Genomic DNA, 12,182 nt, shown 5'->3' on the forward strand with positions numbered 1-12,182 from the left:
TGATCAGCAGCATCCATGAGGTTGCGGGTTCGATCCCTGGCCTCGCTCAGCAGGTTAAGGATCCAGTGTTGCCGTGAGCTGTGGTACACATCACAGATGCAGCTTGGATCCTGCATTGCTGTGGCTGTGGTGCAGACCGGCAGCTGCAGCTCCAACGCAAACCCTAGCCTGGGAAAATCTGTATGTCACAGATGCGGCCCTAAAAAATAAAAAAATAAAAGCTTCTCAATTTGTTGTCTGACTCGGGCCATTTTCCAGAGCCCTGAAATGGTTGTTTGTCCAATTTTGTCCAAATCTGTTCTTGTTTCTTATTGGCAAGGACAAGCCCCCCTCCCAGCTGGCCTCCCGCACATGTTATAAAGTTAGGCGTGTACAGGGTTCTGCCCCAGGTCCGAACAGATTCTCTCCTGCCTCCTGTGCTACCAGCGCTCTGGTCTTGGAAGGACTCTGAGGGTGGCAATGGCTTCAATGCTTGAGAATAATGGAAAGAAAAGAAAAATTAAAAAAGGCAAGGAAAACCACGCTCATTGCACTTAGGAAAGGCCCTAAAGCAGATTCCTGTGGTTCAACAATATTCAAAGCAGTTTTTCTAATTTAAAAAAAAGTTTTTAATTTTATTGTCTTTTTAGGGCCACACCCACAGCATATGAAGGTTCCCAGGCTAGGGGTTCAATCGGAGCTGTAGTCACCGGCCTACACTACAGTTACAGCAACACAGGATCCGGGCCGTGACTGTGACCTACACCACGGCTCATGGCAAGGCCGGATCCCTGACCTACTGAGAGAGGCCAGGGATCGAACCCCCATCCTCATGGATACTAGTTGGGTTTGTTAACTGCCGAGCCACAACAGGAACTCCTGAAAGGATTTTTATTTTTATTTTTTTTGTCTTTTTGCCTTTTCTAGGGCTGCTCCTGTGGCATATGGAGGTTCCCAGGCTAGGCGTCTAATCTACGCCAGAGCCATAGCAACATGGGATCCGAGCCGCGTCTGCAATCTACACCACAGCTCACGGCAATGCTGGATCCTTAACCCACTGAGCAAGGCCAGGGATCAAACCCGCAACCTCATGGTTTCGCATCGGATTCGTTAACCACTAAGCCAGGACAGGAGCTCCCTGAAAGGGTTTTTAGATTTAACTTTGTAACTTTCCATTCTCTTCATAATCCTAAGAGCTTGTGCTTACAACTGCCTTAGCCAAAAGCACAGAAATGGTTGGGAAACTTCCAGAGCGATTTGACCTTGCTCTGCCATGGCCCCCTCCTCCAGTCTGGCATGTGATGAGGGAAGGCTCACCCACACCGGGAGCTGTGACCCCCCGGCCAGACGGCCTGCTGTGGCACAGGCCACGTACTCGTCTCCCGGAGCAGGACCACACAGCCTCTAGTCCCAGGAGCGGGTGGACCGGGAGGCTGGCCTCACTCCAGACGGTCCTCCTGCAACCTTGGTGCGGCGGCCACAGCCCTCGCAGCTGCAGGCTCTTTTGAGTGGCTTCGGGAGGTTCGTGGAGGCCTGTGTCCGGCCTTCCCGACGGCCGGGGCCCTGGGTGTCCCTGCCCACTCCTCTGCCGGGCTGCTGGGGGCTGGGCTCGGTGCCCAGAACAGACCGAGAACGCCGGCGGGAAAGGCTCCTTGAGAACCTGGATTCTGAACTCCAGAATCCAGAGCTGACTTTCAAAGCGAAGTGGTGGGATGGCTTCTGCCTTGTCTTTTGAAAAATGACTGTAGACAAAACACACGACAGAACCTGCAGACTTTCTGTCCGGGTCACACCAAAGTCTGCAGAACTAATCACCTCACTTCCCTACGCAGGTCAACCTGACGTGCGGTGGCTCAGGCCTGTCATCACGCTCAGTCTAATGACGAGCAAGTCACTTAAGCTCGTGAGCCTCCGTTGCTCCACAGAGAAATGGGAAAAGGAGTGACGGCCACGCCTGCGGGTGATCGGAATGGCCCAGAGAGGCAAGGCCCTGCGTGTGGGGTTGGCGGTGCTCGAGAGAAAACACCTTCCAGGAGTTTCTGCTGTGGCACAGTGAGAACGGTGGCATCTCTGCGGTGCCAGGATGCAGGTTTGATCCTCGGCCTGGCACAGTGGCTTAAAGGATCTGGCGTTGCTCTAGCTGTGGTGTAGGTCGTAAGAGCAGCTAGGATCTGATCCCTGGCTGGGAACTGCATATGCCGTGGGGCAGCCAAAAAAGAAAAAAGAAAAAAAAAGAAAAAAGACAGACAAGAAAAAGAGCACACTTTCCAAGGAAGGTGACCCTCCCAGGGGCCTCGGGGGTCTTGACTGCCACTTGCTCACATACTGCCGGACAGACACAGGTTTCGGTCAGCCTAGCCCACGTCCAGGCCAAGGTGGAAAAAGCAGAGGTAAAGTTCAGGGACAGATTTCCAGACCCTCCCTTCAGGGTGGGCCCTGCACCTGCACACGAGGCCCCGAGGGAGGTCCGCCCCGACTCCGGGGTGCCTCGGGGACTGCTGCCACACTTCTCTTTCTGAAAGGAAGACAGTCGCTCCGTATTTGAATTGCAACTGTCCACAGCTCACAGAGCAGGAACTTCAAGGTCCTTTTATAACGCGAACAAAACTCCTTCACACACAGCAAACTTTATTATCGATTCCAGGTTATCCGTTTTCACAACGGGGTACACGTGCTTCTCCCCAGACGCAGCTTTGCACTGACCACAGCGGAGACTGTGGTGACAATATCCATGAGCCCGAGTGTCCAGCGCACTTTATTTGATCTCCTTCCTGCTGCCAGAGGAGCCCTCAGTGCCGGCCGAGGGTCCGAGTTGCCTCTGCGGAAGCAGGGCAGGTGCACGTGGGTCTGATGCTGGCCTCGGGTCCCCCCTGCAGATCCCCGGTGTCCGGGTGGCTCCCTTAGGGCACGAGGCAGGGGTGAGGAGGTGGCAGCTTCCCGGATCCCCCGCCGGAGGCCTGGCCCCACCCGGAGGCACCACACGTTGCCTGGGCTCCGGGGGAGCAGCGAGACCCAGGGCAGCTGGCTCAGCATCCGTGGGGCTGGAGTGCCGTCCTGATGCCGGCGGCCAGGGCTCGCGGCGTGGGGCTCTCCGCGGTGCAGCTCACGGGCAGACCCTGCGCGGCCAGGGCGTGGGCCGTGGTGGGGCCGATGGCAACAAACTGCAGGGGGAGACAGGGCCTCAGGGCAGGGGCAGGGGTGGGGAGCAGGAGGGCGAGGGGCCGGCCCACGTCCTCTCCGCTGCGACATCACTCCTCCCGCGAGGGCTTAGAGATGCCGCAGGACCTCTGATGCGCCCCTGGTCCTTTGCCTGCGAAAAGTCTTCCCCGCAGGACAGCCTCACTGTCAGCCTGAGCGAGAGCTCATAGCCCCGTGGCCTGGGTTGGGCGGGGACGGAGGCCTGGAAGCGGCACCTGCCAAGGGTGGGGGCAGGTGGAGCACAGAACAAAGTCTAAAAGGGGCTCTGCGTGTGGCGGGGGCTGTGGCTGGACCCCCACCCCCACCCCCGGAAAGCAGAGCCCAGGGCCCAGAGCCAGGGGGTCGGGTTCAACCCTGGCTCCACAGGACAGTGGAGGTGCTGCCTTGGCAGTACTGCCTGTGGGCGCGAGGAAGGAGGGCCACTGTCCCCAGAAGCTTGAGCTCCTGTGGTCTCCACCCTGCAGCCCACAAAGCAGCCCCTCCTCCAGAAACTCCCTGAGGAAGAAAACTTGAAGCTGGACCCCTACCCTACACACAAAAAATCAACTCAAAGTGGATCAAAGACCCACGTGGAAGAGCTAAAAGTATGAAACTAGAAGAAAACAGAGTGAACCTTCACGACCTTGGATTAGACAACGGTTCCTTAAGACACCCTATGAAAAGTACAAATAACAATAAAAAATAGATAAGTTGGTCTTTATCAAAATTAAAAAAAAAAAAACCTTTGTGCTTCAACGAATACCATCAAACAAGTGAAAAGAGGGGAGTCCCTGTCGTGGCTCAGTGGTTAATGAATCTGACCAGGAATCATGAGGTTGCGGGTTCGATCCCTGGCCTCGCTCTGTGGGTTAAGGATCTGGCATTGCCGTGAACTGTGGTGTAGGTTGCAGATGTGGCTCAGATCCCATGTGGCTGTGGCTGTGGTGTAGGCTGGTGGCTACAGCTCCAATTTGACCCTTAGCCTGGGATCCTCCATAGGCTGCAGGTGCGGCCCTAAAAAGAGCAAAACAAACAAATAAACAAAACCGGCCAACGCACTGAAAAGATGCTCAGTGCCACTAGTCCTGAGGGAAATCCCAGCCAAACCCACAGTGAGAAATTACTTCCTGCCCACGAGAGCGCCTGTGATCACAAAGACAAAAAATAACAAGTGTCAGCGAGGCGGCGGAGGAATTCGAATCCTCGTTCCTGCTGCTGGGAATGCAACACGGTACAGCTACTTCAGCAAACAGCTGGTAATGCTTCAAAATGTGAACGTCAACGTACGATCTAGCAACCCCACTCCTAGGGATGAACTCAAGAGAAATGAAAACGCATGTCCACACACACACAAAAACTGTACCGATGCTCATTCAGCAGTACTCATGACAGCTCAAAAGTGGACGTGACCCAAACACCTACCAGCTGATGAATGGACAGTAGAAGGTGGTGTATTCGTAGATCGGACCATCATCTGGATACAGAGAAATGAAGTACAGACCCGAGACAACACGGGAGGCCTTGAAACCACTACGCTCCATGAAAAAGCCGTCACCAAAGACGACATGCGATGACTCCCTTTATATGAAAAGTCCAGGACAGGTAAATGTTCTGGATAAAAACCCGTGAGCTCCACACATTAAAAGGTACATATCTGATTCATAAACAGTGAGTTTTGGCGCTCTCTTGCCGTGCAGCAGGCGAAGAATCTGGCATTGTCACTGCAGCAGCTCGGGTTGCGGCTGTGGTGTGGGTTTGATCCCTGGCCTGAGAGCTTCCACATACTGTGGGCCCAGCCATACAAACCAAAACCAAAAACAAAAACGTGAATTTAATGATATGTGAATTATATCTAAATAAAGCAGTCATTGTTGTTGTTTTTGGCTGCACCCTCAGCATGTGGAAGTTCCTGGGCCAGGGACTGAACCTGCGCCACAGCAGCGACCTGAGCCACTGCAGTGACAACTGGGGATCCTTAACCTGCTGCGCCACAAGGGAACACCAAGAAAGCTTTAAAAAAAAATTAAAAAGAAAAAAAACACCTCCCTGAGGGTGGGAACTAGCAACCAGCAAACATAATTTCAGCAGAAGCAGTTTGGTGACAAGACGACTTTTCCCCCTGACCTTTCAGTCCCCCTGAAACCGTGTGGTCACAGGAGAGAGAGCAGGCGGAGACGCTGCTGTGGGACTCACCCCGGGGCCCACAGAGGCGCCTGCAGGGCTGGTCCGGGCTGCAGAGCGCGCCCTGCAGCAGTGCCACCCACCCCCTCATGGGCTGGAGGCCCAGCGCCAACCACCATCCGACCATCCGGGCTGTCCCTGAGCACCGACTGGGAGTGAGGGTGCCAGCCGGGTGCAGGCGGCTGGCACTGTCCATAAAAGTGAGGCCGTCCTGCCCCTCCAGGTGTGCCAGGAAAGGCCAGGACCTTGGCTCCTGGCTGCGTGAGTGCCCGTAGTGCTGGTGGCCTGTCCTGGGGGCCTCTGGTCACAGCCTCCCTTGAGCCCGTTAAATGCTTCCCCATTACAGACACCTGCAGACCCCTAACAAATACAGTCCCCCAAAAAGTGCAAAGGAAAACCTTTTGAATTAAGACCTGAAGATCTTTGTACAACTATAAATGTAATAAGATGCACTGAGTTAAAAAAAAAAAGACATGAAGAGGGGAAATGCTTTTACAATAGACAACTCAAGACAGTGAGAGCAGAGGGGAAGGGGCTAATATGGTGCCAGGCCCCAGGCTAAGGACTTTATCTTGAATTCTTTCATCTAATCCCGAGACTAACAATCAGAGAAGACCATACATCTGTCTGTAAAGGCCGCAAGCGATAATCACCCTCATGCTACAAATGAGGAAACAGGTTCAGAGAGGTTAGGTAACGGGTCCAGAAGCACCAGCCAGGAAGTGGCACTGCAGAGTTTTAAGCACAGGGCCCGGGACTCCTAAAGCCCTGCCTTTTCTCCAGAGCTGCATCAGGGCATCTGGGAGGTCAGGCTGCTTTAACGTCATGTGGAAATGCCCGGATAATTAGTAAAAAATTAAAAAAAAAAGTATCTGAAAAGATCAAAAATCCACTGAATACTTCACCTTAATCTGGTCAATGTTGTCACCAGATAATTCCTGAATATGCTTGAGACTGTACGACAGGCCAGAGGGGCTGAAAAACGTGATGCTGGCTGGAATGCCCTGCACGGAGAGAGACCAAGATGAAGCCCTCGCCTTGGGGCCGAGGGGAGAGACGCTTCCCGCAGCCCCGGCACCCCTGGAGCCCCAGGCAGCCCCCGCGCATTCGTGACAGGAGGGTCCCCGCTGACGGCACCCTGGGCTCCACCGAGGCCAGGTTCAGGTGAGGGGACTATTCAGAAAGGGGTGTGATGGGAGAGGCTGGTGGCTCCTTGGTGGCTCTGCCTGGTCAGAGGACACGGGCACTGTGGCCCCAGCACCCAGCCCAGCAGACAACGCCTCTAGCTTCAGTGGCCAAAGTGGCCCCATCAAGTAAGGCAGCAGCAAGCCAGCTCCCTGCCGCTCTCCACCCCTTCTGGAAAGAGAACAGACAGCACACAGACGGCCACCTGGCCCTTCTGCTTTGGTTTCTGCCAACAGGGCCTCCAGGACCTGCAAGGCTTTCAGAAGCCTGTCCTGGGCGAGGACGGAGAGGCATCCTCTGAACACAGATGCAGAAAATTCCTTCAACTCAATCAAGAGCCATGCGCTCCTCTGCCTGAAGCCCCCAAAGGTCCCCAAGTCCAATCCCGACTCCTCCTTGGCCTGGAGGCCTTCCCAGCCTCCGCCGCTGCCCCTGCAGGTCCACCAGTGCCCACACCTGCGCAACGTCAAGGTCACCACTCATGCCAGGCTTTCTTTGTCTCAGATGCTGTACATTATCTCCTTAATCCCGATCAAAACGTTCCTAGATAAGCCAGGTCTATTCCTAGTTCCCAAGAGAGAGGTGAAGCCTCCTAAAGATGGTGGCACAGCAGGGGCACAGCAGAGCCCACAGTGGAAGCCTTGTCCTCGGCCCTGCCACCCCCACCCGGGCACCCAGCCTGCCCTGGCTCGCCCCAAACTCCACGCACCTGCTGGGAATAGTAGCTGTTGAGGTTCCCCTGGATCCCGGGGTGCGGAATCGTCTGGTAGACAGTTATGCTCTCCATGGGGACCCCTGGACACAAGCAAAACCAGTACACAGACTTTACCAAGCTGGGCACATACCACGGGGCACAGCCAGTGAGGATCCTGGTGCCACGCAACCCTCCTGGAACGAGCTGCCGGGACCGGGCAGGTGTGGGCTTAGTGCCAGCAGATGCAGCTGGCCCCCAGCCTGCTTGGCACCATGGGTGCTCACACGTAGAGGAGGCTGAGATGGCAGAGGGTGAGTGAGGCTGAGATGGCAGAGGGTGGTGAGGGTGTGGAAACCTCGTTCCCATCGTGTGTGGGCTGCCCACAGGACTGGCCCAGGGCTGCACCACGGGTGATGTCTATGGCATCCCCCCCGTAGGGCAAAAGGCTTGAGGCCGAGTTTTGAGGGACTTTTACCAGCCTGGGGGCTGGAGTGGACAGCTCAGAGGTCTCTGGGGCCTGGGCACCTTGGGATGGAGCCCGGGGGCTGGAGCGAGGCTCAAGAGGCTGAGCCGGAGGATGCTGCATGAATGATACTTACGGCCAGCTCCCTCCTCAGGTCGGCTTCTGCGTGTGCCCGCCTGGAGGGGGGGGTCACAGCCACACCATGGCCCCCTCTTCCTGGCGAAGGCTCCGTGGCAACCCTCTCTATGTGCTCCCATCAGAGCGGGGTGGGTGGAGGGGAACAGACCTGAAGCAGGGAAGGCAGAGCGCACCCCACACCTAACGTGAGGCTGTCCAACCAGGCCTGCTCGCCCTTGGGGTCTCCAGGGCCGACACTTCACCCAGAAGGCTCTGGGCGGACCCCAGAGAGGTGGGGGTGGGGCAGCCCTCTGCATCCAGTCACCTTTGTCCTTGAGCATACGTGGCAGGGTTTCTCGTTTGAGGTGTCCGCAGGGAAAGAGAAGAGGCAGAGCTGACGACTCCCCTGCAAATAAATAAGGGACTTTGCAGAACTTCGTCGAAAGTCAGGAGGCACATGTGCCTGGGGGTGAGGGAGCGGCAGCCCCGGGCCCTGCCCTGCGTGCCAGGCAAACTAACATCCACATGAGCCGGACGGCTGTCACCCCTACTCCCTAATGCCCTCCCATCCTGGTGGCTCCAGTGACCAGAGTCAGTCTAGAGGACAGGCCTGTGCTGGCCCTGGAGCAACAGTGTCTTCCTCTGAGGAGCCCCGGATGGGGGGCGAGAGGGGGCCGGAGCCCAGGAGGAGGCAGGAAACAGCATGAGGGTGTCTGTGGCCCATCTCATCACCGTGTGAACTGACAGCATCTCCGAAAACAGCATCGCTCAACCACCCAGCTCTTCCTCTTTGCCATAAGATTATTTATGGAAAATAATTTTTAAAAAAAATCCTTTTTGGGATGAGCTTACTACCTGCAGATTTTAACCCCAATAGGCCAGAGCTAAACAGGCCGACATTACAGCTGGTTGACTGCTCAGAGGCCAGAGGTGAGGTGCCCCCAGGATGATGGGGGGCACCAGGCACCCGGCAGGAGTCTAACACGACATGCAGCAATGCACCACGGGGCTCCTTCAGCAGGAAGGGGGCCTGGGCTGCGGGCTGAGCACAGCAGCTGTGGAAAATCCGGAGTGTTATGCAGCTGGGGTGGGGGCTCCGTAAACAGTCGCTGTGGGTAATTAGATGACAAGACTGAGTCTTTAACTGTCATTTTCCTCGAAGAGGCGTGCGTGACTGTAAAACTCTAATAACTGCCACGTCAGCGACGGCTGTCCTTCTCAGGCCTGCGGGCAGGGGGCGCTGAGCGGCCGGGGAGCTCAGGTGGAGGCCGACTTGGGAGATGCAGGTGCGCCCGGCCCGCTGTGAGCTGGAGACGCAGCCTGGGCTGCTGACCTGAGCTGGAGACCCAGCCTGGGTCGCTGACCTGAGCTGGAGACCCAGCCTGGCAGGTGACCTGAGCTGGAGACCTGGCCCAGCCCTCTGAGCTCAGTGACTTTGGACGAGTCACCCTCTTCTATCAGCAGAAGTGAGTCAAATGGTCGCCCGGCACCTGGGCCCAGGACAACAATGTTACACAGACAACTTGCAGGAAACGCCAGGGTGTGCGGGCCAGTGACTGCCCCCTGCCTCTTCTCACCACTCACCCATGTTCCTGCAGCGTCTCCAGGGCCAGTGTGGACGCTGCCGGAGGAGGGCCGTGGAGCAGGGCAGCTGTGGGCGGGCAGCTCCCTTCCCTCCGATCAGAGCCCCTGGCCCTGAGTGTGGTGGTGCCGCTTTCCAGTTAAAAAGGGCTCTTCTTCCTTAAGGGACTGTTTCTGAGACCCCCACAAAGGCCCAGGACATGGGAGGTGAGCCCTGACCTGGTGGCTCCCCGGGCCCCAGCCTGGTGGAAGCTGCAGCCAGGATGGGAGCGCACAGCCTGGGCTGTCCCAGGGCGGCCCCGCCTGGCTTCCTGCTTCGGCTGCTGCTCCCGCCCAGGCTGCAGCCAAGGTGCCGAGGGGCAGATGAGACCAGCTCCAGTGAGGCCGAGTCCTCCATCAAATGCCAGAGCTCCAGGGACGCAGCAAAGAGGAATTATCCTCAAAGGAAAAGTGGGAAAAGAAGTGTGAACTGGAAACTGGGCAAGTCCCTCTGCCGACCCCCGCCTGAGCTCCGGGGGGTCCTGGTCCCCAGGGAGGTGGACAATGCATGACTCTTCCAGGACCAGCTCCCAGGGATCAAAAGAAACAGACAAGCTCGAGAACCTTCGGGCAGCAGCACTGGCTCCTGACAGGAAGGCCTCCTAAGACCTCCGAGACAAAGAAAGGCTGGTGGCACCTTGAGAAGAGACGGTCCCACAGAGCAGGCCACACACGGCACCACTCGCCGCCGTCCTGGTCGCCGTGGAAGTGCCCAGCCAAGGTGCTGTCTCCCTGCCGACCCGGATGCCACCACCCCAGGGGCAGAGCAGGTGCACCTTGCCCGGGTCAGCCTCAGAGGAAGACCTCGGGGTCAGCAGCCGACCTGGCCACTCAGTAGGTTCTAGAGAGGGTCTGGGACCCGCAGCTGCGGGTCAGAGCCCAGCCCGCGTTTCGGATGGCCTAGGGCTGCTGTCCAGCTACGACGTGCGGGGATGTGGCCCAGCAGGCAGCTCCACAGCCCCCGACCTGGAGCAGCAAGGCCCTGGTCTCCTGCCCGTGACAGAGGGCAGGCCGAGCCCGCGTCATCTTTCCCGTGGGTGTGTGACGTCACGTGTCTATGGCCCTGACGTCAGGCCTATCGCTGTGTCTGTGGGGGAGGGGCCCACGTGACAAGGGCACGCGTGTGTCCGCAGCTGGAGCAGACGCTTGGGGGGCCGATGGGACGGACCCCGGAGGGGACCCCCTACGTGCTCTCTCTCTCTCCCAGAGCTTGGCTCCAAAATTCTCAGCTCATGTATCGTGAGAAGCCTACAGTTTCACACCTTAAGTTTAAAGCTTAACCCCTATTTAAATATAAACAGGGAGTTCCCTGTTGTGACTCAATGGGTTACAACCCAGCCAGGATCCATGAGGCTGCGCATTCGATCCCTGGCCTCGCTCAGTGGGTGGAGGGTCCGGCGTTGTGGTGAGCTGTGGTGTAGGTCACAGATGTGGCTCGGATCCCGAGTTGCTGTGGCTGGGGTGTAGGCTGGGAGCTGTGGGTCCGATTCGGCCCCAAGCCTGGGAACTGCCATAGGCCACCCATGTAGCCCTAAAAAGACAAAACAAACAAACGTCCCTAGAAGCCCTGCCATTTTAAGAATCTGTCCATATGCTCTGAGCAAGTGAGTCAGCTCTTGACAGGGGAGCAGGCTCTGGGGGAGGGAATTCAGAGAAGGAAGTGACTCCCAGGAGGAAAGGGGGGGTGACAGACAGACGGACGGCGCCTAGCAACTCCGGCTGCCTCCGCTCCCCTTAGGACCCCTGCGGAGGGCTTGCCTCTGGATTTTCTCTGACCCCTTTGAGTCATAGTGGAGTTGTCTCAGGTCCTTCCGTGTAGCGGGTGGAGGGCAGTGGCCTGAGTCTCAGACAAGCACAGACAGACAGACAAGGCGCACGTCCAGGAAGGGTGCACATGCTGCGCACCCACCGACACCAGCAGGGGCACCGAGGCGCTGGTTATGAGACCAACCAACCAAAACGCACGGCTTCACTTGGGGTGACCCTCCTCTACTTACGGGAACAAATGTATTCTGCAAGCTTTTCTGCGTTTCCACAGTTTTCTCCTTCAGGGTCCAGGCCAATTTTACTCACTGGAAAACAACACAAATACATTTCTTTACATGGTAATTCAAGTCTTTCTGTTCCTGTGTGTGTGTGCGTGTGTGCATGTGTGTGTGTGTGTGTGTGTGTTGTGCAAACCCAAAGGCACGTGCCTTACAAATGACACGGACAATGTCTCCCCTGGGACGCTGTCAGGGAGCTGGGCTCCGGCCCCGCCCCCCGGACCTGCAGCTTTGGGGCGCTGTCAGTCTGAGTCCCCCCTCCTCCCCCAGCTCATGTGCAGGAAGGGAAGACGCCAGCCAGACGGGGCTGTTTTCAGCATCATAGGAGATGAGGAGAGCATGCTGCCTGCCCTTAGGGAGGGAAGCAGAAAGGTTCTCAGGAGGAGGCAGTGGGCGTTTGGGGTGTGCGACTTGTGTGCGACTTAACGCAGCATCAGAGGCCCCGTTTTGTTAGGGAGGTGACCCATGGAGACGGGGCTGGACCGAGGTCGGGGGGCGGTGGGGGGAGCGGTTTCTTCAAGATCTGCCGACAGGAAGCCCAGCACCGAGGAGGCAGGTCACTTAGGGGAAGGGGAGAGAGCAGGCGGCAGACCCCCGGGCTCCCCGGAACGCTTCCAGACAGGGGAACACGTGGTCTCTCTGCAGAGGCGGCTGACGAAGGACGGGCCCGGACCGGATCAGTCTTAGTGAAAAAAGCACGCGTTCCTGAACCCAAACAACA

The 12,182-nt window shown here is 57.2% G+C and overlaps 1 protein-coding gene across 10 annotated transcripts in view; it reads right to left on the bottom strand.

The window, feature by feature from the left end:
• Positions 1–2,590: 2,590 nt before the first annotated feature.
• Positions 2,591–12,182, bottom strand: part of UROS (uroporphyrinogen III synthase) — a 29,587-nt gene continuing 19,995 nt past the window's right edge. For 6 of the 10 annotated variants that reach the window (XM_047762567.1, XM_047762563.1, XM_047762565.1 and 3 more), the window contains 6 exons: positions 11,414–11,488; positions 8,122–8,202; positions 7,816–7,965; positions 7,232–7,317; positions 6,243–6,341; positions 2,591–3,140 (listed from right to left, as the gene is read on the bottom strand). In XM_047762567.1, the coding sequence (XP_047618523.1) occupies positions 3,006–3,140; positions 6,243–6,341; positions 7,232–7,317; positions 7,816–7,965; positions 8,122–8,202; positions 11,414–11,488 (626 nt within the window). In that variant the 3' untranslated portion in view covers positions 2,591–3,005. The remainder of the gene's footprint in view (positions 3,141–6,242; positions 6,342–7,231; positions 7,318–7,815; positions 7,966–8,121; positions 8,203–11,413; positions 11,489–12,182) is intronic. The other 4 variants (XM_047762566.1, XM_047762569.1, XM_047762570.1 and 1 more) reach the window with 1 other exon arrangement.

The sequence above is a fragment of the Phacochoerus africanus genome, chromosome 15 (genome assembly GCF_016906955.1).
Source record: "Phacochoerus africanus isolate WHEZ1 chromosome 15, ROS_Pafr_v1, whole genome shotgun sequence".
Classification (NCBI taxonomy): Eukaryota; Metazoa; Chordata; class Mammalia; order Artiodactyla; family Suidae; genus Phacochoerus; species Phacochoerus africanus.